At 46.3% G+C, this 27,345-nt stretch overlaps 1 protein-coding gene across 1 annotated transcript in view; it reads right to left on the bottom strand.

The window, feature by feature from the left end:
• Insc (INSC spindle orientation adaptor protein) overlaps positions 1 to 27,345 on the bottom strand; it is a 133,752-nt gene that overhangs the window by 92,074 nt on the left and 14,333 nt on the right. The window contains exon 2 of the mRNA XM_004650840.2: positions 16,628 to 16,728. Within this exon, the coding sequence (XP_004650897.2) occupies positions 16,628 to 16,683 (56 nt within the window). The 5' untranslated portion in view covers positions 16,684 to 16,728. The remainder of the gene's footprint in view (positions 1 to 16,627; positions 16,729 to 27,345) is intronic.

The following is a 27,345-nucleotide window of genomic DNA, read 5'->3' as shown; positions in this document are numbered from 1 at the left end:
AATCAAGATAATCCCTCACAAGTATGTGCGGAGGGTCATTGTCTAGGTTGTTCTAAGTCCTGTCAAGTTGACAATCAAAATGAGCCATCACATTTTTTGTTTGTTTTTTTTTAACTTTTAGAGATTGCTTGTAAAACAGCTCCCCCCCCATCCTCTCCTAAAAAGTGAGAAGAAGCAGAGCAGAACAGTAAACTCAACCCCCTACCTTCTCCTTGTCCCATTCAGTAGCTAGTTTTTAGGCTCTTCCAAGCAGAAACTCCCTAGTAGATCCGGGTCCTGCTCTGACCAGTGTGGAGAGGATGCTGGAAGTTCTGACACCTCAGCAGAAGTGCACAATGGGATGTTTGCTCAAGACCCTTCTCCCAGCATGACCTCCCAGAACGATTCGCATAAAATCTTTCCAAGTTACAACTGAATCACTCAGGTTGATAACAAAGTTTTATTTCACTTACATAATATATAAAGAAAGGGATGAAAACAGTTCAGAAATCACAGAAGAAGAAAAAAGCAAAGCAAAGGTACCAATAATAATGACTAGTATTTGGTAAATTCTTAAGGCTACCCTAAAGGCTGTGTTACTATCATGCATGATTTCCCAACACAACTAGGTTCATGCTTTCATGGTGACTGTGAAAATAGGTGTGGAAGGGTTCTATAACCCAACTGCCTGACACTCATGCTGATTGCCGCCCAACGACACTGCATCTCTCCTCCACACTGGGCTGTCCTCAATACACAGTGTCAGATTCATTTCTGGAACACCAGCAAATAGAAAAAGGTCTGATACACAGTAAGCATCCAAAAACTATGTAAGTAAGCCAGAGACTGCCTGGGAGACATAGATGATAGGCCTTGCCAAGCCAGCTGAAAATATGTTTGGGACTATATAAATGTTCCTTGGCCTGTAGTAGAAATGATAGACTTGGGCAAATAACAAAACCCACAAAAAAACATGATAATGATGATTTTGGTTTTAAATAGAAATACTTGAAATGGATATAAGCAGAACCAGAGAAATGTTTTTTTGCAAGACATTTTACAAACATTCCAGCCATGGACAGATACAGTTCTAGCCCTTAGCAACTGTTGCCCCAATCCTGAATCTGAGCTAAATCTATAGGCAAACGATGCTCCAAGGAGGTGTGTAGAATTTGAATAATATACACACACATATATGGTGACAGGACCATGAAAAGTACTGCCTAAAGAGAAATCGCCCCAGGGGAAGTAGCTGTTCTTCACATGACACTAATAACAGACATAAAAGATTCTCAGCCAGCTCACAGAGGTTTTGACGCACTGAGAAGCATCTCTCAGACTAACCCTGGTCAACCCGGTGCAGAAAACTGACGATTACGACTGTATTTCAGCCTCGTGCTGGCGCAACCCCTGTCTGGAGGAGGCTCACCCAAGTGCAGTGGAAGAGGCAGACAGCATAGACAGCCCAGCTTCATGCCCATGCCGTCATAGTAGGTCATAGGCCCCCCTCAAGTGTTCCCAAGAGCCCCCAGAATTGATCCTGTATGCCCCTCCTCCCTCAGTGAGTTATAGAGAGGGGCGGCAGTGGACGATCCATCACCTGACTGTCTTCCTAGGTGTACCCTCAGGCATGTCTTCCCCTCACGGTAGCCTTCCATTCTGGGTCAGGGCATGCTCTCTGGACTCTAGAGACTCCCAGTCTCCAGTTCTCCTCCATTGCTACCTCTTCTAGGTACCATCCTACCACCACCAGTCATGGCTGTGGATCTCCTGGGCAGGATTGTGGCTTCTGGTGGACACCATAGCTCCCACCATAGCGTGGATGGCCTGGGTTCCACTCCCAGCTCGGCCATGTGCTAACAGCATGCCTTGGCGACTTATGTGACCTCTCTGCGCTCTCATGTCCTCTCTGGCAAGTGGCAAAGGTAATAGTACCTCACTTTTAGGCTTTTTGTGAATATTTAGTGATTATTACAGTTATGCACATAATCATAGTATATGTACTATGCATCACAGTAGAGTCACATGGCATATCATTTATATCAAATCTACATAATATATGGGTTGCAGAGATGTCTTAGTGGTTAAGGTGATTGCCTGGGAATCCTAAGGACCCAGGTTCAATTCCCCAGGACCCACATAAGCTAGATGCACAAGGTGCCACATGCATCTGGAGTTCATTTGCAGTGGCTGGAGGCCCTGGTGTGCCTATTTTCTGTCTCTCTCTCTGTGTCTCTCTGTCTCTCTCTCAAATAAATGAATAAAAATTAAAAAATACTTTTAAAAAATCTAGTCTCTCTCTCTCTACATATATATATGAAATATCATATATTAGTTATTATTAGAATAGTTTTTTAAAAATATATTTATTTATTTATTTGAGAGAGAGAAATAGGCAGGTAGAGAGAGAGAATGGGTGCTCCAGGGCCTCCAGCCACAACAAACAAACTCCAAATGCATGTGCCCCCTTGTGCATCTGGCTTTCACGGGTCCTGGAGAATCAAACTGGGATCCTTTGGCTTTGCAGGCAAACGTCTTAACCACTAAGCCATTTCTCCAGCCTCTGGAATGTTTTTTTTTTTTAATATTTTAATTTATTTATTTGAGAGATAGAAAAGAGAGAGGCAGAAAAAGAGAGAGGAGACTGAGCGTATGGGTGTGACTCTAGATGTATGTACCTCTTTGTGTGACTGACTCTATGTGGATCCTGGGGAAGGGAACCTGGACAAGCAAGTGCCTCCAACCTCTGAGCCTCTCCGCAGCCCCAGAACATTTTAATAAAGCAGCAGCATCAAAAGAGCTTTGCTACTTAGAAGTGAGTAAATCGAGGAGAGTTCTGTGGTGGTGGCGGAGAGTTTCCATCTCTCCAAATCCCCACATGAAAACTGACAGTGACTATGACACAAAACCCCTCATGGATAATACACACAACAACGTTATGATACAGCATCCCACCCAACTCTCGAGGTATGAAGACACGGGGGAAGCTGCCAGCTGTGTTATCTTCTTAAATTTTTTTGTTTGTTTTTACTTATTAACTTGAGAACGACAGACAGAGAGAGAAAGAGGGAGAGAGAGAGAGAGAGAGAGAGAGAGAGAGAGAGAGAGAGAGGGAGAGAGAACAGGCTTGCCAGGGCCTCCAGCCTCTGCAAACGAACTCCAGACATGTGCGCCCCCTTGTGCATCTGGCTAACGTGGGACCTGGGGAACCGAGCCTCGAACCGGGGTCCTTAGGCTTCACAGGCAAGCGCTTAACCACTAAGCCATCTCTCCAGCCCCTGTGTGTTATCTTACAAGAAGGAAAAGAAAACCTCGCGGGAATCTGTCTGTCTGCTGGAGGCAGGGTGGCGCTCTAGTGCGGGCGGGTCTAGAACTCACTCTGGCCCAGAACTCACAGCAGCCCTCCTACCTTAGCTTCACAAATGCTGGGATTAAAGACCCAGTGCAGGTGGAATCCAGCGAGCATAGGAAACAGTATCTGGGTGCTCCTGGAAAGCACAATACCACTGTGAGAAAATAGCAGCTGGCAGTAGGAAGAGCCTCTTCAGTACCTGCCGAGTCCAGGTATCCACCACCAACGCCCAACAAGGACACAGCAAGAATCCCTACTAGAACAAATCGCAGCGTGAAGGGTGTGGACCTGAGAGTGAAATCCAAGCCAAGTGTATAACACACTAGAGGCAAAGGAAAGAGAAATTCGGGTGAATATGAACTGAGGACTTAGAGCTAGGAACCCTCAGAGGGCAGGGCACCACATCTCTCAGCCTGATGCAGCAACAAACGCAAGAAGTCAGGAAGCTTTCCCACACACCATCTTCCTCAAACAGTTCATGAAAATTAACTTCACACAAAACTGAGCGACAGAAAATTTGTCTCATCCTTTTACACAGCGACTTCAAAAGAGAATAAAGATCATAGTGAAAGCCCCAAAATGATAAAATGCCAGAAACATGTGCTCAGAAACCAGGTAAAAATGGTAATTTACTATTTCAACAGAGACTTACTTGAAATTAAAGACAATATGCAAGACATGAAAAAGAAACATAAACTCTCAGAAAGAAGATATTCTAACTTGGGAAAGAAAGAAAAAGTGAGAAAATTTACTTTGGGAGCAAACATAAAATAAGAAGATATGTACACAACAATGTCTTACAAAAATCAAATATAAAATGAAGAAAAGTTTAAAATAAGTAAACAAAACACGTTAAAACAATTTAAGAGGAAATGACAAATGTTAAGTCCGGGCAATGAGTACACACCATGCATGTGAGAAAAGTTCCTAAGAAAGAGACCCAAAAGTGAAAGAATACTGAAAACTGTAACTCAGGGAAACTTTCCTAGGATCCCAGAAAAGTTTTAAAACTACACATTGACAGAATATAGTACGCACATAAAGACCAAGGATATGCAGTCTAGACCTATTCTGGGTAAGATTATTGAACAAGAAGAAAATCCAGATAGGATGCTGCATGTCTGTAGGCCCAGAGCTTGGGAAACGAAGAAGGAGGCTCAGGAATGCAAGGCCACTTTCACCTGCAAAGCGAGTTTAAAGTCAGCTTGGGATACTTAAGACATTGTTTGAAAAATAAATATAGAGAGAGAGATGATAGATAGATAGATAGATAGATAGATAGATAGATAGATAGATAGATAGATAGATGATAGATAGATAAAATCTAAGTAAAGTTTATTGAACAATAGAAGAAATAAATGAGGTGGAAAGAAGGAAGATTTCTTTGTGAATCTAGAAATAGGTTCATATTATTGCTAAAGAATATAAATTTATGCTAACATTAGATTTTTGAGACTAATCCCTTATATCAAAGAGAATCTCTCTATGTATATGTAGATATATAGATATTCTATATATATATATATATATATATATACATATATATATATATATATATACTCTTTTTATATATATCTATATATATGTAGATGTACATATACATATATGTATGTGTAAAATATATATGAGTCTCTCTTTATAATGTACTTGAGATAATCAAGAAATAAGGTATGAGCCAAGGATTTTATATTCAGCCAAAATGACTTGAATACCCAGTGAGAAGGAACCCTAAGTTCTGGTGGCAGCAGTAATGCGAAAGAATGGTCCTTCAAGAAAGATTAAGAAAAGCCAGGTGTGGTGGTGCACACCTTTAGTCCCATCACTGGGAGACAGGGAGGAGGACTGCCATGAGTTTGAGACCAGCCTGGACTACCGAGTGAGTTCCAGGTCAGCTTGGGTCAGAATGAGACCTTGTCTTGAAAAAAACAAAAAGAAAAATAAAAGAAAATCGTTAAGAAGGGGTCCAAGGTGTAGCTAGGTCAGTGGCGTAGTGCTTGCCCTTCATGTCCAATGCTCCAAGTTCAATACCCTGCACCGAAAGGCAGACCATGAAGGACAGGAAATCAGCAACACTTTCACTCTGGTTCTCAGAGGCGATGAGTAAGGAAAAGGGACAAAGCTGACACCTGGAGACTGTGACTTGTACAGCTGAATAGGTAGAAAAAAAAGTGCTTCAGGTGGAGTATTGAGTTGAGGTCAAGACACGGGTGCCCTGAAAGACCTTCCCTCACTGCCTTTCAAGATGCCCAGTCTCTCAGTATGCTTCCCTCCACAGAACTTTATTCCAAAACTGCCCGAATGCTCTCAGCATGCATGTGGAGGTGTGGCCCACGTGTCCTCACAGATCAGATTCAGTCATCCATTAGATTGTCCCTTACTTATTCTGCAAGGGGTCAGAAGTGCCCTACTGCTGGGGACACACCAGAGAACAAAACAAATCAACACCCCTTCCTTTGTGGGGGTCAGGAAAGCAGTGAAGCATGAAGCCAGGAAGGCAGATACTAATAACAAACACAGCCACCCGGAAACCTGTGGAGTGTGTTCAAAACTGACCACCCCTGTTGAAAAGCAGAGGTAGGATAAGAGGGATGAAGACAGTACATGTGGGAAATGGGAGGTCACTGCCGTGTTAAATAAGTGGTCAGCGTAGACTTGACTGAGACATACGTCACAGTGGACTCTACCAGGACAACCAGGCTGTGTGTGCAGCAGCCTCACTGCAGTACGGGAACCGCGTGTTCCAAGCCAAGGAGGAGGCCAGGGCTCTGGGAGGAAGGAGTGGTGTGTCTACAGTGAAGTGTGCAGGAGAAAGATGGGTAGTAAGCAATCTCAGAGAAGAGGGTGGCAAGCACACCAGCAGCTTCAGGGATGCCATAAGCACATCGGGGCTTGCTCTTTATAAACAGAGTACTTCCTATGTTCCCAGGAATCACATCAGAGATGTCAGCTGGGACCGCCACATGCCTCTCTAAAACCAACTTGGAAATCTCTCTCTCTCTCTCTCTCTCTCTCTCTCTCTTTTCCTTTCTCTCCTTCTTTTCCTCCCTCCCTCCATTTTGACTTGATAAAAAACAACATATAAAACATATAAGCTAAATTAGAATGACCTAAACTTTGCTTCTCTGGGAACTGCACACTGTTTACTAAGCAGCCAGTTTAGGCATGCTTATTTATGCGACGAGCTATAAATAATGGGCAGCGTGGTCAGAGATCTTAACTTCCAGCCCCTCTGTTGGAACGCGCTGACAGAGCCCACGCTGAGCGGAGCTGGAGGAGATGCTGCTCTTTCCTCTTGCGTAAGTTCTCCACCGCTTTCACCAGCCAGCTCCTGACTTGCTTCAGAATCCCTCTCCAGACATGGAAGCAGACACAGCCCCACTCTGAATCTCTGCCCACTCCAAGTTCACAAGTGACCTGCTGGGGAGCCTTCACATGTCACATGTGCCCACAGAGCAACATCCGTGAACAGGTCTCTGTGTCTCAGAGGTCTGCTCTCCCTCTCAGGACTCTGCACAAGCTTCCTTTATTTTCCTAATTGTGGAAAGCGGCCTCTTGTCCCTATGCTCCTCCATGTTCTTTCCCATCTCCATTCACTGACCCTCTGCCCCAAGCTACAGCAGCAAACTGTCACACTGCTACTAGGCAGGATCCCAGGTCTACTAAATTTCTCCTATTCAACATTGGCCTCCTGTGACCTATGGCATCTTCTGTTCATTTAACTGATCCACATTTGGGATAACCCCAGGAGGGAAGCTGGGCACACCAATGACCTGCACCCTGTGAGTGGGGACAGCCAGTGAAGGGGTCATATTGTCACACCCATTCAGCAGGCTATGACCCTCCCTCAATCAATAGGAGAGCCTGAGGGTAGAGAAGAGGTTGCCTACTCTAGTTTTGAAAGCTACCATCGTTGCAAGCCCGCTATAAGACAGATGTTCCGTTCCTTCTGAAGCGCCTACACGTTCTGTCTCTAACCTGCACGCCTGGAAAGGCTGCTGACTGTCACCATTTCACGGAGGAGGAGAGTCTGCAGCTCCAGGGGCTCTGGCAGCGGGCTGATGACAGTGTCAAGACTTCGCTCCAAGTCTACCTGACTCCAAGTGTACCTGCTCCCACCACCCAGGCAGTCAGAGCACTCACGAGGCTCATTGCGCTTTCTGTTTCAGAAACCCGAGGGACCTGAACCTGGCTGCAGGGCGATGTGCTTCCAGCTCAAGGAGCCAGCATGAACATCCCACAGCTGCCCCCTGTCCGATGACCCAGAGTTCTGTCTTGTCAACTCCCACATTTTAACAACTCGTGGGTTAAAACAAAAACTGCACTGTTAATATCTCTGGCATCTCATTGACTCCTATGTGACTTTTTTGTAACCCCTGTAAAAGGAACCTGTGCACTGCCAACTGTCAAAATATGTTCACCATTGTGACAAGGTCAGTTGGCAGAGACAAGGACCTGAGAGAGGGCGCATGTAAGTCTCCAAGCTCTCTGAGGGTGGAGACCAGACCTTGTGAACCCCACCCAGCCCCACAACCAGCTCATCCAGGCCACGTCTTCCAGCCTCGGTCACTGTGCCGCCACAGAATGAGCAGGTCTCCTCAATTTTGGAGTCTAGGCGCTGTGGCTCATTACGGTTTGGACTGTGTGAGCACTGAGCATCGCGTAATTGCAGAGCTCGCCTGACTGTCTGTCATTAGCTCCCGGGCTCCACCTCTCCTATTGGATTTGCTGACGGACCCAGCGTAGCCGGTCTAGTGAAGCAGGCCGCTCCTGCAGTGCGGTTGGAGCTCCTGCTGTCTTCTGCCTCGCTTCCAGTCATTCCACCATCCTCAGCCCAGAACTCTGAGCTGCCGAGTGTGAGATCTGTCCTTTGCAAGTACAGACGGCTGCTCCTGTTACTCACATGGAGGAGAATTCAAATTGAGGTCAAGGCAGAGGCACTGGCAATGAGTCACATGCCCGTCATAGTAGAAAATCACCAGTCAAGAGACTCTAGGGTCTCTGGCCAAGGAGGCCAGGCCCAGAACTAAGGGTTAGTTTCTGTCAACTCCATGATAAAGTAGAGTCTGGACCTGATGCTGTAAAGGTTGTTCTGGGCCTAAGGAGCAGGGCAAGGGCATCTCAGAGACAGGGCCTCGCAGAGTCTTCCAGATCCTGGCAGATGTCTGCTCCCCAAGTATCCAGGGCCTCTTGCTCTTTGACAGAAGTTTTCCTAGACATCTGGAATGAGGTGACAAAGCCCCCTAAATCTGGGCTTTCTGGAGCCTGGCAGGCACAAGCACAAAGCCAGATGCAACCACAGTCATCTCCACTCACTGGACTCCTGGCTGGATGGTGTCATTTAAGCTGGAATTCGCCGGTGGGGTGGGAGTGGGGGAAGGAGCCACACAGTCACATCCCCAAGGAACTGAGAGTGAAACAACGCCATCCATAAAGCATTCCCAGGACTGCTCTAGGTCAGGGGGATAACCCCAGCCCCAACGAACGAAGGGCCCACCACTGCAGAGCATGCTCTGTGGACCAGATACCTTCTGTGCCTGCCCTTGGCACAGACGGATGGGTGGAGATTCCCACCCCATTGTGCAGACATGTAATCTGGGACTAAGGCTGTCATGTAACCTGTCTGAGACCTCTCTGCCAACAGCTACAGTGAAAACCGATGGAGTGTTCATGACATTCTGGGCACTGTGCTGAGTGCCTGATTCAATCCTAATTGCTCAGTTAACCCTCAAAACAGCCCTGCAAAGGTTCTGTTCTGTAAACTGTGACTAAGGGACTTGGCCAATGTCACACAGTGAATAAGTGGAAACAAACCTCCAGGCACTGTGAGGCAAGAGCCTTAAACTTCTCTATCACGGTGTGCTCTTGCATGGCCTTGGGCAACTTAGCTGGTATTCAAACCGTCAAATCCAGCACTTTTCTTTAAACAAGAAGAGGCTGGGAAAATGGTTCAGTGGCTAAAGGTATGTGTTTGCAAAACCTACAGCCCCAGGTTCAATTCCCAAGACACCCAGGTACATAAAAGGTGGCACGAGTGTTAAGTGTTCAGCAGCAGTGGCTGGATGTTTGCTCTGGCGTGCCCCCTCCCACATGCACAGGCAAATCACTCAAGCAGTCAGTGTTGTTTTCTTTTTTTTAACTGGCACTCTCTCCACTCTGCAAGACTATTGTAACGTGTATCCTTATTGCCTTGCAAAGCTGGGAACCATTTGAAGTCCACAACGTGCTAGCTATTTCTGAAGTCCTCTACCATCTCCTCCTGAGAGAATGGAGGGTGTATTACTAGAATCCAGAGCCAAACTACTGACCACAGTCTCGCGACTGGGGACCTCCGGTGAGGCTGGCACATGTGCGTCCCCCGGGCAGAGAAGCCTGGAAACCATATCAACAGAGACACAGCGACTCTCTCGGGACTCTGCTGGCCTTGGGGTCTCCTCGCCCCCTCCCTGGCCCCGCCTTGCCTCCTGGATTGCTCCCTTCCCTGCCCCCATCACTAGGGCTGACCCTTTCAATGCCAATGGGAATAGTCTTCTCAGCTTAGCCATTCTATGCTCTGGCCTCCAGCTGCAGGAAGCAGCTCCTCATTCCCAGTTTATCCTAATGGCCTGGCATACTCAGAACTCTGAGGTCAATAGTTAGTGGAAATCTACACCTAGGCTCTTCTTGGATGGTTTTAACGTCTTTATGTTTCAAATGGTAGTTTCATCTAAGCCTTCCAGGCCTCAAACTTGGATTTCTCTGTCTCATTCTTTTCTACCTGTGTGAGTTTTTGGCAAAGAAATACCTTACTATATTAAAAAGGCTGAAATTTATATGAAATTTACCATGAACCTGGGCTGGGTTCTGGCATTATTCACAGGGAGATGCCAAGATATTATCTACATGAGGATAGGACCTCTTACTGCAAAAGACATATTCCTTCCAACAAGGGTGCTACATATTGAAGTTAACAGAGAGTATTATGGGAGTACAGAGAAGGACTGTCTAACAAAAGCTAGAGATCCCTGTAGGTTCCCCATCCTTGCAGCATGCCTCCAAATTCATCATTCTTTGGAAAGGATACCTTCACATAGAAGGAACACCGGGAAGCAGAGATTCACATGCTGGGAATGTAGCAAGTTGCCAAGTATAGCCAGTGGGGTAGAGGTGAGGTTGAAAAGGACTGGGTTGAATCCTGAGGCATGTTGAAATGCTTTGATCCATCATGGATTTATCTACACTGTTTGCCAACAAATCAGGGCCTGTCCTTCCCCACTGAACACTTGCAGCCATACCGAGGAGTTTCTACACAATCTCAACAAAGCTTAATCTCAAATGATAGAAGGACTCCCTAACTCGCAGGCCTTGCAATTTCTACCCCAGCTGTAGGCCAATGCCAAATGCTTTGAAGGGCACCACAGGAAGGAATGAGGACACCTACGTTAGCCAAGGAACTTGCTTTCCCAGCCCTGCAGCACCTAAGTAGAACATTTTTTTGTCCCGTAAAAGAACAGGATGAACAAAACTCGCTCCTTGACTCCTAGAATGTTAAACCTGGGGAACCGTTCCAGGTGATTTGGATCTACCTCCTTTTCTTCAGAGAAAGAAACTGAGGCTCAAAGAATGAGAAGGATTGTCCACAAACAACAGCCAAAACCTGCTTCTGATCATGTTCCCCATCACACTGAGCTTCTACAAAAGATTTGAGAAGGAAAAAAAAAAAAACTATTTCTGAATCATTCTTCTCCAGACGAGAAGTGAATAATGCCTTTTCTGATCTCTCCAACTCTTAACCCATTAAATCTTTGGCTCATACTCAGAGACAGTTCCTAAGATAAATCTCCAGCATACCCTTTCCCTCCAAATAACAGTTTTCTACAAAAATCAAGGACGAAAAGAAAGAAGTAATGGAGGGAAGGGGGAAGGAAGAAAAAGAAGGAAGGAAGGTTGTCTCAGAGAAAGGAATGAAGTCCAAAATACAAGCTATCCAAGTTTAATCTCTCTTATATGATCTCCAGCCAATAGCTTGTGTTCATTCATCAAACATGTGTTATGTATTTATTCATTCAACAACCACTTATTGGGCTTCCACTACATGCATGTTGACCACAGTGAAAAACATAAATATGAATGAGTTAAGAATTCAGCCCCAGGCACTCAGAATACTCATTGTGGAGTGGAGAAGATGTCATATACATAGCCAACCACCCAGATCCTGGCTCAAAGTAAGATCATGATCCAAAATAAACATTTGAGTGAATGACTAAAACCATTTCTCTATTATAAATCCTTGCTATGGGAGATTCCTGGGGGCTGGGTGGGAAAATGACCTTAAAGAACACAGTAGAGGAGAAAGGACTCCACAAAGTGGGGAAAGGCGACAGAAGTGTACTCAGCTCTACGCCCCTCTCTAGGCCTCTGTTTCCTCTGCTAATAACAAAGGGAATGGCACAGATCAATGTTGAGAGAACTTCCAGCAACAACATCCAATGCTTCTATGATCCCACTTCCCAGAACTGCACAGGAATTTAAATTCAACCTCTCTTCTTAAAAATAACTACTGAATCATCATCTGTCTGCCTCCTCCAGGTCACACTCTGTGTTTTTGTGGATTTCTCTTGGGAAATGGGAGAAGGGAGGCAATTTAATTCTAGCTTTGATTGGCCTGACTTTTGGCTTAAACAACAGAAAAATGTACAATGACCCGTTGACAATTACAGCCTGTGCACTTTACCATCATCATAGAAAATGACCCACAGCAGCAGAAAACCAGCCGCAGAGCTGGGAGCACACATGTAAACCATTACAGACTTGGAAACAGGCTCACCTACAACAGCTCCCACTGGCCCAGGGACGGCACACACGTCCTCAGCAGGCTGCACAATCCCGAAAGCCATTCATCCCAGGCTGCGAGGTCACCTCGCCGCCTTTTATGACAGATCCCTAGCCGAATAGAAATCACGTGACAAAGGGATTCACCACCGTGAAAGGTCTCCCCACCACAGGCCTCAAGTAGTGTGCTTGCTACAAATCTAACCCAATCAGGCCAGGAGGGAAGTCACGAAGTAGAGCATGAATCCCTTTTGGAGAGAGGCTTATGCGCAGTCAGGCCACCACGAGCCCTCCGCCACACCGCACCATACGAGGTGCAAGACCTAGACTCGATCAGTATTTGTACAATCATTCCACTGGAATCTAATGAACAAATAACCACTTGAGTCATTGAGCACAGGCCGTGGTGTACAATGCCCCAAAAATGCCATGGAAAAGACAGTCTTCCCCGACCTGTGGGAGAAGACTTCGCATCTGTGTCCTTGGGCAACACACTTCACCTACCCAAGCCTTAGCTTCCTAGGCATGAACACACTGTGCGGTGCCACCCAGGTTCTTTCACAGAAAGATGTGTCACTCATCTGCTGAAAGCATCATTAGCTGAGAGGCCCCAGCTGTTGAAACATCCAGAGCCACCTCACCTCGAATGACACCCTTTCTAGAGCTGTCCACTTGTTCAAAGAGAAACTTTAGACAAAATACATTTCATAGGATGTGATAGTTTATCTTGATTGTTAACTTGACATGATCCAGACTCACCTAAGGGGTGAGCTTCTATTTCTATGTCTATGAGGAAGTTTCCTGACTAGGTTAATTGAGGTGGGAAGACCCACAACCCCAGCTAGGGGCGGCACCATTCCATGGCCTGAGGTCTTAGACTGAGGAAAATGAAGAAAGTGGGCTGAGCACCGGCATTCATCATGATCTGCTCCTGACTGCACGTGCCACTGTGACTTCCCTGCTGGGACAGCTTGTCTCTGGTTATCAACTTGACAGGATTTAAAATCATCATGGAAACAAATCTCAAACACACTCTGAAGGGTATTTGTAAATTAAATTATGGGTGGGTGAAGACCCACCTTAAGTGTAAGCAACACCATCCCATGGGCTGGGGTCCTTCACTGTAACAGATGGCTAAGCACCAGTATTCTTCCCTAAGCTGGTTTGGTTTTTTTTAGGCAAGCCCAACAAACTGGATCTATTTTTATGAGACCGAGAGCCAGAGCCAGAGACAAGACAGAGAGACACATGCAGAGAGAGAAAGAGAATTGGCATGCCAGGGCCTCCAGCCACTTCAATTGAACTCCAGACATGTGTGCCACCTAGTGGACATATGCGACTTTGCATGCTTGTGTCACCTTACATGTCAGTTTCCTTAACCTCTAAGCCATCTCTTCAGCCTCCCAGTTGCTTTTGGTTAGGTATTTTGTTTGTCTAAGCAGCAAGAGTTAATTAATAGACCCACCATGATGGATTGCAGCCTCAAACTGTGAGCCCAAATAAGCCCTTCATTCCTTGAGTTACTTTTGTTGGATATTTTGTCATGGCAAACAGGAAAATAATTCACGTATAGATTTGATCTGAGCCAAGAACACCTCATGCATCATGCATCGGGCAGCACTGGGAAGTGTGGAGCAGCCGTGTGGGCAGCAGGCTTGTAAGGCTGAACATGAGCAGAAAACAGAAAATCCCCTTAGCTGGTCTGAGTGCAAAGAGTCCAGTGAGGGCCTAACTGGTGGCTCTGACATGTGGAGTCAGTAATTCCATTTTACTATTTACATTGAACTTCACTTCGCTCGACATAAAGCTCTAACACAGCCCCAGCTGCTGGCGTCTCGATGAGGAAGCAACTTGGCACTGCAGGGACAGAATCCAGTAGACCGAAAGGTGCTGCCCACTGGGCCAGTGAGCAACACGATTCCAAAGCTGCAGACAGTCAGCTGAGTAGTCACCAAACGAGCCTTGAAGCTCAACTTCCCTCTTCTCAGCCCAGCTTTATTCCCCTGCTGCGCATAAAACTGACTTCCAAGGGCTCCCCCAAAGCCAACCTGCACTCTGACCACCACCTCAAAGGATGCTTCCCAGAGAACTCAACGTGTGGCTCCTTCATTTGCAAAAGAGACAACAATTAGCCAGATGGCCATAGTGAAGCCTGAATGAGTGAAGGACCCTGGCCACCAGAAATTCTGTGAGTGGAAGCCAATGTTGTTATTGGTTATAGACCTGGTTAAGGCCAGGCCTTTAGCAAAGTGTGGGGATCCCACCTCTTCACTGGAGGGAACCCAGAGAAGAAACTACCATGCCCTAACCTGCTCTGTGGGCAAGAAAAGTAGTAGGAAAGAATGGGGAAGGAAAGGGATGCCTGGACATGGCTCTGCATAGATATTGACCTCCAACCAATCCTCCAAGAACTGTCCATAGAAACAGCTAAATCAAGGTAGTGGGCTATAGAGATCCCCACAACTGTAATATTGGAGAGTGCAACTTGAGGAGGCACACAGACTGGTTCCTCCACCACGGGTGACCGCTGTCGACTGTCTCTGCAGCACTCAGTAGATCAGTAGTGTCCAGGGAGACGTGAGGGCGGGCTAGGTTCTGGGGCTCAGGGACACAGACCTAAAAGCTACCAGGACCTCACCTTCACCCCATAACCTCCATTTGGTGGCAATTCTACTCTTCATCTGAAGAAGAGACTGGCTGAGCAGTTCCTGGGAACCAGGCAGGTGCTCTGCATATCTATCTTATAGTCTCCTAGCAAGTCGGTTACCTAAACATAGATCATTCACACTTTACAGATGGAGAAACTAAAGCCCAAATTACAATGACAATACTAGGAATCAAGCTGAGGCAATTGGCCTCCTCACCACTGTCCCAAACTGCTTCTCCACCCCAGCACAAGCTTTGGTCTAACCAGCCAGGACCGTGGCCAGAACGCCTACTGTTACCTGGCCTGCCACCTGGCCAGGCGAGCAGACTGACACTGCTTCACCCCAAACGGTCACACTTACTTATGGCTTAAAATACTACACTGTTGGGAATGTCCACCTAGTCTTTCTCAGTGAGGTCAGGAGAGAAGATTCCAGAAGAACTGCCTTACACCACATACTTGCAGAAACCCTAGCATAGGCAGGAAGTTGATCAACAATAGCTCCATATGGAGATCTCCAGATGTGATACTTGGCATATACTAATCCCTCCGCACATCAGCCTTGTGCAGTGGGCACGTTATTCCCCCTGTCTTAAACATGAGGAGACTGAGAAGCAGATGGGGCTCTGGGATTTGTACCAGTCATACAGAGTACTTTATAGCCAGGTGGCCATGTGGCCAAATCTGACCATACTTGCACATCTCAGGAAGGCTGAGCTATTACAAGCCAGGGCAGGCTTCATGTCCTAGATATTCCAGCAGGCTTGCATCTCACCATCTCTAACTTGTTTTTTTCAGGCAAGCCCAACTGACTGGCCTTCTTTTTAATGAGAGAGAATGAGGGAGCAAGAAAGCAAGAGAGAGAGAGAATTGGCTCGCCAGGGACTCCAGCCACTGCAATTGATTTCCAGACACATGCACCACCTTGTATGCATTTGTGACCTTGTGTGCTTGTGTCAGCTTGGGAATCTGGTTTATATGGGACTTGGAAGGCTGCACATGGGTCCTTAGGCTTTGCAGGCAAGTGCCTTAACTGCTTAGCCCTCTGTCTGGGCCCATCTCAAACTTGCACCATAGAGACTGTATACAAAGATGATGAATCCCCTGTGATCCCTTATTTTCCATGTCTAGCTTCATGGGAAATTCTTAATTATGTCTTTAATGATCCTTGGAGGCTTGCAGGGGCTCTATCAGTTACTTGCTCATTGCTCTGAATGAAATACCTGACCACAGGCAGCTTAAGGAAGGGAAGGATTTATTTTTGACTTGCAGTGTTGAGGGAAGCCGACATGGCAATGGGAGAGGAGCAGAGCTGGTCACTTCATCGGGTGAATGCAGAGAGTGGAACTGGGCCATAAAAACCTTAGGTCTGCCCACAGTGGCACTCTCCCTCTAATAAGGCACCACCAGCCAAGAGTCCTCTGTTGCCAGGTAGCTTTTGGTTTCTCTGGCAACAGAGGACTGGTTATTGCTTTCCAACCTGGCCCTGGTTTGGACAGCAGAAGCCTCTTAAAGCAATCCCATGTATTTTCTAACACATGCCAAAATCAGGACAGCCCTAGAGGCACCCTGGACTTCCACCCTTGGCTGTGGCCCAGGCCTCCAGGACGCGCCAGTTCACTTCTGCACTGGTCTCGCTGTGAGGTGGCCTTTGCAGCTGGATGCTCTTCGTCTCTCCTTCACACTCAAAGCTCCCCAGCGCTCCTCCATCACCCACTCAGCTTCACTTCCTGCCCTCTGTATGAGGCCAGCCCCACCTCTGCCCACACCAGAGCAAGAGGCTCCCACGGACCAGCTCTCCGCTCCACTCCCTGCTGGCAGGGAGTGGCCGCAGGACTTACCGCTGCCCTGGCACAGCGACGGAGTCCAAGTGGCGGCCTCCAGGCAGCGCCATCATGTTGATTCCAATCTGCAGCACGGCCTTCCCACAGCGGGCAGGACCCTAAGACAGAACAGGAGGTCAGTCCAGAGATGAGGAGTGGTCACTCTGTCTCCCAGATCCGGGCCACCAGGAGCCAGGGCAGGTGTGGGTGGGTGGTCCCCCTTCTCCTCTTCTTTGGAGCCTGTTTACACCTTTGTGCCCTCAACACAAGTGAGGCAGGACACAGATCTGACCTTTCTTCACATTCATGCCCTACCATCTTCCCTTTGTCCCATTGCCAAATATTTACCCACATTGGTATGTGCCAAATATTGGGACACATAGGACAACAAATACTGCAGAGGACACACTTGTTTCAAAAAGCAGCTACGACTGACTTTACTGGTGGTTTGTGTGTGTGTGCATGTGTGTGTGTGCACATGCATGTGTATGTGCATGCCTCTGGGTGTGTGGTATTCCTGGGTGTATGTATGTGTGCAGATGCACATTTGTGGACCAGAGGTCAATGTTGGGAGCATATATAAACTTCTCTTCCACCTCATTTTTGAGATAAGATCATTCATTGAACCCAAAGCTCACAAATTCAGCTAGACTGTTTAGCAAGTAGGTCCTATCTCTGCCTCCCCAGAACTGGGATTATAGGCACATGCCATTGTCCCTAGAAAATGTAACATGGGATCACAAGATCTGAACTCAGGCCCTCATGGTTGCACGGTGAATGTTTTATGCACTTAGCTCCACATTTAATGGTCCTATAGTATTTGCGAAATCTTATAATTGCATCCTAATCATATAGATAATACATATATGATTATACATACAAATATCTCCTCCTGTATATACGTGTATATATGTAAGTATACATTTAAATAGAATCCAATGGCCAACATGCAAAGTGTGGGGTAGCGGGAACCCAGAATGAACTGGGGCTATAGATAAGTTCACAGACTTGTTTGCTCTAGTGGCCTGTTTCCTTATCTGTGAGACCCCAGACTGTGAGCCCCTCAAAGGCGGGGACTGCATGCGCTCCTGGAAATCAGGCACTCGGGCACGGGCACGGCACTCAGTCTTCCCTCTTATCCGCTGAATGAGGGAGCACAATGAACTTGAGACAGAATGTGCGAATGGGGTGCCAAGAACTCTTGCTACTTCAAACAAACTCCAGACACATGCTCCATTGCTTGACATGAATACTAGGGAATTAAACCTGGACTTGAAGGCTTGGTGAGTAAGTTCCTTTAACTGCTGAACTGTGCCCCTATCGTGAGCTTTTAACACATTTATGTTTAGCTCCATTTCGGCATCTTAGCTGAGGCTAATGATGGCGTCTTCATAGAACTTGAGAATGACGACATGCAATAAGGAATGGGACATCTTGGGCTAGAGTGGGAACTAAATAAGGAGTAGGTGGTCTGCTAGGTGCTTAGTCCTGGGTCAGCTATTGTGGGGAAGAGCAGAAAACAAGGTGCCACATACAAGGCACTGAGCCCAGTGGCGTGTTCGAGGAGTGTGGGGGTCCAGTGTCATCACCATCGTTATTTCTCTCATGATGATGGAACCTACTGAGCCAGTGGTCAGAAAAGGATGGAACAAACAGGCTGGTGTTATAGCTCACTGGTAGATCACAAACCTAGTGTGTGTGAGGCTCTGGGTTCAATCAGTGTACACGCACATACACAAAGCACACAAAAATAATGAGGTATTGTCTTCTTTTGTAATGTGTTTGACTAAATTATAAAACAGGAAAATCACAACTTTTCAGAGTAAAAGCTCAGGTACAATTAGATGGCAGTGAGTGGGCAGAATTTATTTTCCTACTGTCTCATCACAGAGAAGAAGAGAGTCAAAAGAAAAATGTTGGGCTGGAGAGATGGCTTAGCGGTTAAGCGCTTGCCTGTGAAGCCTAAGGACCCCGGTTCGAGGCTCGGTTCCCCAGGTCCCACGTTAGCCAGATGCACAAGGGGGCGCACGCATCTGGAGTTCGTTTGCAGAGGCTTGAAAGCCCTGGCGCACCCATTCTGTCTCTCTCCCACTACCTGTCTTTCTCTCTGTGTCTATCGCTCTCAAATAAATAAATAAAAAATTTAAAAATAAAAGAAAAAGAAAAATGTTAAAAGAGAAAATTACAACATAAGGTAGATGAGGGAACAGAGACAGTAGTGGAGCCCCAAGGCACTTTATAATGTGAGCCAACAGCCTTCTGTGGAATAAGGTGGAGAGGTCATAGAACACTGGAGAATCCTCTGGGTATGAATCAAGATTCATCTGAGAGAGCCAGAGGATGAACAGTCATGAGCAGAAGCCTAGGTGCAGCAAATGTTCTGAATGTCTTTGCGGAGTTTTCAGAAACATGGCTTGATGACAGAAAATTCTAAACCAGATCCTAAATCTATGATCTGTGGCCCTTCAGAAAGAAACAATGGGAAGCTTTTTTTTTTTTTTTTAAATACCTGCCCAGAGGTGAAGCAAGGGGAGCCCAGCAGCTAAAAGAACCTTTTATCAGGGTCTTCCCTTGCATCTCATGCCTTCCCAGGTGCTGAGAAGGCCTCCTGGGAATATCTGGAATGCTGATCAATAAATGCAGACTATTTCTTATGCCTACCTGTTTCCTAGGAAGGGGCAAGACTCCCGGATGCCTTAAACCACATATTGTTCTACATGGTACCCATCACAGGATCCTCTCTATGCAATGACCCACATGGTCAAGAGCCTCTCAAGGGAACAGTAGCTTACACTCACTGGGCATAGAGATAACTGAAGGGGCTGAGAGAAAAGCTTAGTTGGTAAAATGATTGCCTCACAAGCATGAGAGTCTGAATTCAATCCCAGGTACTCATATAAAAACAAGAGACCCAGTGGCACTTGCCTGTAATCCCTAACTGGAGAAGTAGAAACAAGAAGATCCCTAGGACTCACTGGCCAGCCAATCTAGCCTAGTTGATGAGCTCCAGGATAATGCAAAACCCTGTCTGAAAAGAGATGGACGGGGTTCCTAAGGAAAGCACTCACGTTTATCTTCAGTCCTCCACATGAACGTGCTTGCGTACCTCCATGCACACATGTGTATAAGAACTGATGAGGGGGATGGCCTGGGGCACACTAGGAGCTGAAGCAGGTCCTATAACAATACAGCTGACGCCGTGGAGCAGGCACTGTGCACTGAGCACTCCTCTCTTCCCTATGCTTCACATAGCAGCAACTCATGGCATCCTACTGCCCCTTATCACACATGACACTTCTGAAACTCGGTGAGAAACGTGCGCAGAGACACAGCGCTGGAACACAGATTTGTGGGTGGAAGGCAGATGCTGAGTGGTTGAAGATGGTAAGTACAATAAGCTACCCAAGCGGGTCAGCTGTTGGCCAACGAACAGCCTGACTCCATGCCCAGTGGCAACACACAGCCCAGGGAGCCCTTCACTGACAGCCCTAGACGTTTGGTTCAGATGTTGCTGCCTTTACAGTGGAAACCACGGGGCACGGGACGCTGCTCAGCAAGGACCACTTGCCTTCAGATGCTGTGACAGCCACTGGTGTCCCGCTGCCCTAGGTCCACCTCATCCTGCTGATCCTGCTGAGCAAAGGTTCAGAGTAAATGTGTAACTCCTGCAAAGCATCACAGCGTGTCAGGAAGCCAAGAACATATCTGAGGCTATACCCCGTGTCCTCACGAGCATGCAAGTCAACAGGATTAAGCTTGGGAATGTAATGAATTCTACAACCTGACTCTGCACCTCATTAGCACATGCCATTGGGAAAGTCACCATTCTCTGTGACAGCAGTTCCCTCAACAATGCCTCTTCCTAGGAGCTCTGTAAAGAGTAAATGAGTGCCCACGAAAGGCTCTGATAGTGTGCTTGCCTTGAGAAAGTCCAAAGACAATGCGAGCTTCCTCTTAGGAGGAGTTGAGAAAATAGTGCTCAGAGGAGAGATGCATTTTACCCAGTAGGAGAGGTGGAAAAGATGTGCATGGGTAAAAACAGGGAAGAGGAACCCTTTCTTCACTTCCCTGGGGTCCCCCCCCTTAACTCATTGCAGAATCCACCAAAGATCCTCAGTTTTGTGTTTCTTCCACCAGCAATGGCTGTTTACAAGGATTTAAAGGCTTGAGTGTATTCCTGACTTAATGCAGAGCATGCTGCGACAATAGCTCCATTTAGACAGCCCAGCCCTGCTCCTATAGCCCATTAAAGGCAGCCTTTGCTTGCCTCCATTTGGCTAAGGCAAGTGGCCTCGTGCAGGAAATTAAGACTATTTACAGTAAAGTATTCAATTAGGACCAGCAGCAACGGCATTTCTGCCCTTGTCTAATGGGCCAATCTGGGGATGGCTCAAGAAACGGCTGGAATTGTTTAATTTTCAGAGTTGATCTACTAGCCCTGTCCACACAGGATGGAGAGAAAATTCTGTGGAAAGCTTCCAGCTCCAGGATAGCCCGAAAGAGGGGGGGGGGGAGAGAGGGAGGGAGGGAGGGAGAGAGAGACAGAGAGAGAGAGAGAGAGAGAGAGAGAGGGAGAGGGCACTGTTGCTCACTTTTTACCTTATTGACAACCTTCATACATTTACACAATGTACCCAAATCCTGATCCCCTCCTCTGTTATTTTTTTTTTTAATCCTGTGGGTGACAGGGAGTCATTGGAGGTGTCTGGGCAGGGAAGTGAAATGATCAGAGTGGAATTTTGGTTCATATGGAGTAGGGGATCCAGAAGGAAGATCAACAGCCGAGGATCATTTTAGTAGACAGTGCAAGCTTCTAGTCAAGCAGTGCAGTCCTGGGGAAGGAGAGGTGGGGACATGGAAGAAAAGAAAGGATGCAAACAGCTTGTGAAGGTAATGATAAATCTTCCTCCCACCTGGACTTTAGACTCTCTTTAACCTGGGCAAGGGTGGGGATGGCCATTGGAGACATGCCAGCATTCCGATCAGGGGTGCTCTTAGCCCATGGCAATCAGATACAACAAGAACTCCCATTCCCATGGGAAGTGCAAGAAACTAAGCAAGCTGCCACCCAGCCCTGCCTAACAGACTGAGCCTCATAAAATATAGAGAGCTCTGGCTCCCTAGAGGAAACCGCAGTAGTCCCTCACAGCTGTCAGGCGACAGAGGGCAGCTAGCAGACAGGAGAGACCTCAGGACTCACAAAGCCAGGCCTCATCCCTCCTAATCCTTCACAGTCCCGGCTGGATAGCTCAGAACACTTTCAGCTAAACACAGACAAAGCCCTACCCTTCTGCCTGATTACCTAATCCATCCACCTTCTAGCTCTCCCCTAACAGGCAAATATTCTAACTACATAAACACCCAGGAACTTGACAAAGCTAAGATGGTAGTACCCAGGGATAATCAGACAGCCTTGTCTGAGGAGCTCATATCAAACTCTCAGAGTATTAGAACTTATGGGATGGGGCTTTGATATTACCCACTTTTGCAAAAATAATGCCGATAATGAGAGGGGGAGGAGAAACCTGCTTATGCACTATATAAGACAATGTTCTAAACACTTGACATTCAGGCCACAAAATTTTAACACCACGAGGTACATTATTGTTGTTATGCCTGTTTTTAGATGAGGAAATGGAAGCACAGAGAGGTTAGTATGGACAAATGGAAATACCCATTCAAGGAGAGAAAGGGATTACTCAAGTTCAACTATCCCTAGGATATGCACACTTGTCTCATAATGTCCCCCCTCCCTAACCTCCTGAGAAATCCCACTAAGGCTTAGCCTGGAAAGGTCTATAGCGTGCCTGACCAGGGCCTCACAGCAGTTTGCATGGGAAATCAGTAGAGCCTCCTCCTACCCCAATTGAAAACCAGGCATAGCTTTCCTGCGGTTACCAACCACAGGGATGTAGAGTAGCGGCACAGGAAATCCACGTGTCATGGTTGGATGGATCCCGGCTCTGGAATGGGACAGGCAGGCTGGCTCTGAGGTGTTCCGGAGACCCCAGAGTCAGAAAGAGAAAAACACAGCATCAAGTTCCCCCACTGAGGCCCACACTTCCTAGGACTGGATTTAAACCAACTGCCAGGCAGCCTCCCTTGCCAGTCTTATATAAGTCAGTCACGCCACGAATCTGTCTTAGTCTCTTCCAGCCTCTTGGGCTCAGGCTACCCAGCTGCCCACCAGAGACCCCGTTTCCTCAGCCTTGTGCTTGGACAGTCTGGGCAGGAACCTACTGCTGGCTTCCAACATTCTGGGAGCCAGCTCTAAGCTGAGGGTTTTCTAAGTCATACCTAAGACACTTATGCCCAGAACCCCAAGATCTTAGAGGTCTACTCCTTCTCCCTTACTGGGGGTTTGGCTAGGTTTTTGAGCTGCCCTTACCTATACCACTATTGTCTAAAAATATAGATTTAGGAGTTAGACTACCTAAGTTCTAATCCAAGCTGTATTTGTATGTGACCTTGGGCCTTAGGTTTTGTTTGTCTATAAGACGGGGTACATAATAAGGATGAAATAAGAACTCTGTGCATTACTGAGATCATATGTGTGAGACACCACACTCTGGGATCTTGATTGGTACCATGCCTCTTCCGGTGAGGAACAGTATGAGCTGTAGGGAGAGGCCATTCTGCCAACTCAACTCCAACTACGCAATTGCTTTTTTCTGTTCAAAGTTTAAATGGTCTTACTTTCTAAGTTTCCCTGATGTAATTGTTAGCCAACAGCTCAAATGTTCCTCTAGCTTCAATTTGCAAAAGAGAGCGACGTCTCCCACTGGGCCCAGGTCCCAGGGTGCTAAAATTAACCATCAGTATACTTTAAGCTAATGACTTACTGGTTGTGACTGCCATCAGTGGACATAACTCTCAGATAAAGGCCATTAGAGAAAATTGAATAGCTCCAATATGGCAAGATTTGGATGCATCTTCCTTCATAAATCATACTCAGAGGTCACACTGTGCAAGATTATTTCCCTCTCTGATTCATGATGAAGAACCAGGTTGAAGGGGACCACATACCCTTGGGGAAGAGGACACATGGGGAAGAGCTTACAAATTGAGTCTCTCCTTATTTCTAAGGCCATGAGCACTTGACAGGGTAGACCAGCAGTCCTGGCCATCCAGTCTTCTCTGATTTGAGTTCCTTCCAGATCCTCCAGAATGGACTTGCTCAGTGACACTGACAAAGCAGCAGGATGGAGGCCATGAAACTCATTGCTAATTCCCTTTCTACCTCTCCAGCCTTCAATTTCTCTATCTGCCACACCAAGATGAACCAATTCAGGGACATGAGAATCTAATCTGACCATGTAGCCTGCATGATCCTTTAGAAAAAATTGAGCAATATGTTGAACAGTGACTCAGTGGTTAAAGTTGCTTGTTTCCAAAGCTTGCCAGCTTGTGTTCAGTTCCCCAGGACCCATGTAAAGGCAGATGCACAAAGTGGCGCATGCGTCTGCAGTTCATTTGCAGTGGCAAAAGGCCCTGGCACACCCATTCTCTCTCCCTCTCTCCCTCTCTTCTTGCAAATGAATGTATAAAATATTTTAATAATAATAATAATCTAACAAGATTCTTTGGTCCAGGTTAGTGAATCTACATATGGAGTTTCATGACATTCTAATGAATGATCCATTTCTTACAGAGACTTAAAGTTCAAAGATATGCTTCCCAGCAAAACAGGATTTACAAAGCATAGGTATGTAGGTATGTATGCATGTATGTATGTATGTATACATGCACGTATATATGTATACATACAATAATCAAAACCTTTGATGAAGGCTATCTGGTATTTTTTAAAATTTCAGTATATCAAAACAGTTGTGGTTTACCTGTTTGTGTCCCTACCAGAATTCATACCCTAACAATCTAATCCTCAGAGCTGGAGGGATGGCTTAGCAGTTAAGGCACTTTCCTTCAAAGCCAAAGGACCCAGGTTCAATTTCCCAGGACCCATGTAAGCCAGATGCACAAGGTGACACATGTGTCCGCAGTTTGGTTACAGTGGCTGGAGGCACTGGCGTGCCCATTCTCTCTCCCTCTCTCTGCCTGTTTCTCAAATAAATAAATAAAAATCTAACCCCCAATGTGATAGCACTGAGAAGTGGGGCCTTGAAGAAGTGATTGAGTTATAAAGGTGGGGTTGCTGTTAATAGATTAATACCATAACATAAAGGGCATGCTGTCTTGCTCCCCTTACCTTTTGCTATGAGTGTCCATCCTCCCTCCCTTCTGGGGGATGCAGCACCTAAGCATCATCTTGGAGAAAAACAAGAACGTCTCTAGACACTAGACCTACTATTGGGCACTATATATTGAAGTTCTCAACCTCTTTAATTATGAGCCAATACATGTCCACTCCTTATAGATGTCAGAGTCTAGGCATGCGTGATAGCAGCATAGGACCGAAAGAGCATAGACAAGAACACTAAGATATTTCCTGTGATTTTCAGCCTTGGCCCTAAGGAAGCAAACTGCCATCTCAGCTCACAACCTCCAAGACCAGACTATTATGGGACATCCAAATGACGAAGGGTGCTCTCAGCAGCTGATTAGTGAAAAGTAACCAAGGACATAGGCCATTCTGGGGCTTGACTCAGTCTACCATTGTAAACAGAATAACCCAGAGTATGAGCACAGCACAGCTCTTCTCAGCAAATACTGTTGGCATTGGCATAATATATGCAGTTAGGATGTCCCTTAGCTTCGGGTGAGAAGGTGGCACATACACGGACCACATGGTCCACCTCTGAGTATTAAAGGCTCAACCATGAAAAACCGAATTCTGCAGCATGCAGCTTTAGTATACCACACATCATCGCACCGTTTGCCTGGCTCCTAAGACAGTGTAGGAGGCCATAAGTATGAGGGGAGCTGGAATAAATGCCTATGAGCGTTGACGGTCTTAGAGACACTGAGACCACCAGTCTGTTTCTCTCATGCACCCATTCATAACAATAGTGAAAGCTTACTGTAGTCATGTCATTCTAAGTGTATTTTCTTATATTTTAGCATCTGAGATTGGGATTGTGTTTCAACCAGTGGTATCTTGGCATTGTGTCATAGTTTAATTGGAACCATAGTTTCCTTTTTTATAAAATAAAAGGGCATCTTACAACGTACTACATCTTAAATATAGTGTAACAAAATACTGGATACTTTACCATTTTGAGAACTGTTCTACTTTATATAAATAAACACATTGATCTTGTCAAATGGCCAAAACAATAAGTATTGCTTCTTTCCCTATTTTTGAGATGTAGAAATGGAGACCAAAGAGCGTCTATAATTAGCTAGTGTACCCTGCTAACAATTAAGTGAACACCAGCTTTCCTTGCCTCCCCCATACATGGCACTATTTTTCAGTAGCTAAGTTTTAATTGACATCAGAGACACCTTCTTATAGAGAAAGCTCACATAGGATTTTGATATCCAGCAACATGATAAACTAAACACTACAAAATGGGAACAACTTTAAATATGAAGATAGGGGGCTGAAGAGATGGCCTGGCAGTTAAAAGCACTTGCTTGTGAGCCTACCAACCGGAGTTCGATCCTCCACAGCACTCATGAAATATGGGTGCAAAGCTCACAAGCAGCAGTGTCAGAGAGTCTCAAAAGAAGGCAGAGGGGCTGGAGAGATGGCTCAGTGGTTAAGGTGTTTGACTGCAAAGCCTAACAGCCGAGATTAGATTCCCCAGTACCCACGTAAAGCCAGATGCACAGTAGCACATGCATCCGGAGGGGTTCTTTTGCAGCAGCTAGAGGCCCTGTAACATCCATTCTCTCTGCCTGTCTCCCTTCTGTCTCTCTATACTTGCAAATAAACAAAAAATATGTTTTAAAAAGCTGCCTTAAAAAAAGAAATGGAAGGGAGAAGGACCACTCTGACATTGTCCTCTGACCATTACGCTTGCTCTGTGGGCCCACGCACACACACCTGCACATACACGTGGAAATAAGTAATAAAAAGCTGACAATATGTATTACCTCTTCTTGTTGCTGTGATAGAAACAACTTAAGAAAGTTTTATTTGGCTCACAGTTTGAGGGAAAGCCCGGTCGCAGGAGAATCAGGCAGCTGGCAACACTGTATCTGCAGTCAGGACGCAGAGAGGAAGGAACACCGGTGCTCAACGGCTTCCTCACTTCTCATTGCTTTAGTCCAGGTCTCCAGTCCACGCAATCATGCCGCCTCTGCTCATGGTTATTTTCCCCTCTGCAGTCACACCTTGTTGGAAACACCCTCACAAACAAGCCCACGGATGTGCCTCCCAGGTGATTCTCAACCCAGCCAACTTCACAAGGAAGAGTAACAGCCATCAGATGCTTGTACTGATTTTTTTTTAATATATCACTAACTATTACAAATCTATAACACATCTGGAGAGGCCAGAAGCAAAACAAAATCACCACAATGGAGCACTGAAGGGGGTTTCCACTGAGCATGCCTGTCCTATGTTGTAGCCCAGAGCCTCTGTCACACGTGTATGCATGACAGGGAGATGGCTGGCCAAGCTAGAGACTGCCCAAGGAACCAAATAGCTGTCTGTAAGAACAGAAACTTGGGGTACAGATAAATTGGAATTCAACCTTCTTTTTTGAAGTGTCAGCAAGAAAATTTGAGAAGTCACCCCCATAGTCTGACCTCACAGAGGCCGTCGCTTAAATTTACATTACCTGTCACAGAATCAGCCTAAGGGAAGAATTTTGTCTCAAGAAACAAAG

The sequence above is a fragment of the Jaculus jaculus genome, chromosome 3 (assembly GCF_020740685.1).
Source record: "Jaculus jaculus isolate mJacJac1 chromosome 3, mJacJac1.mat.Y.cur, whole genome shotgun sequence".
NCBI lineage: Eukaryota > Metazoa > Chordata > Mammalia > Rodentia > Dipodidae > Jaculus > Jaculus jaculus.
The sequence above is the reverse complement of the archived record's forward strand: the minus strand, read 5'-3'. Positions and strand labels throughout refer to the sequence as shown.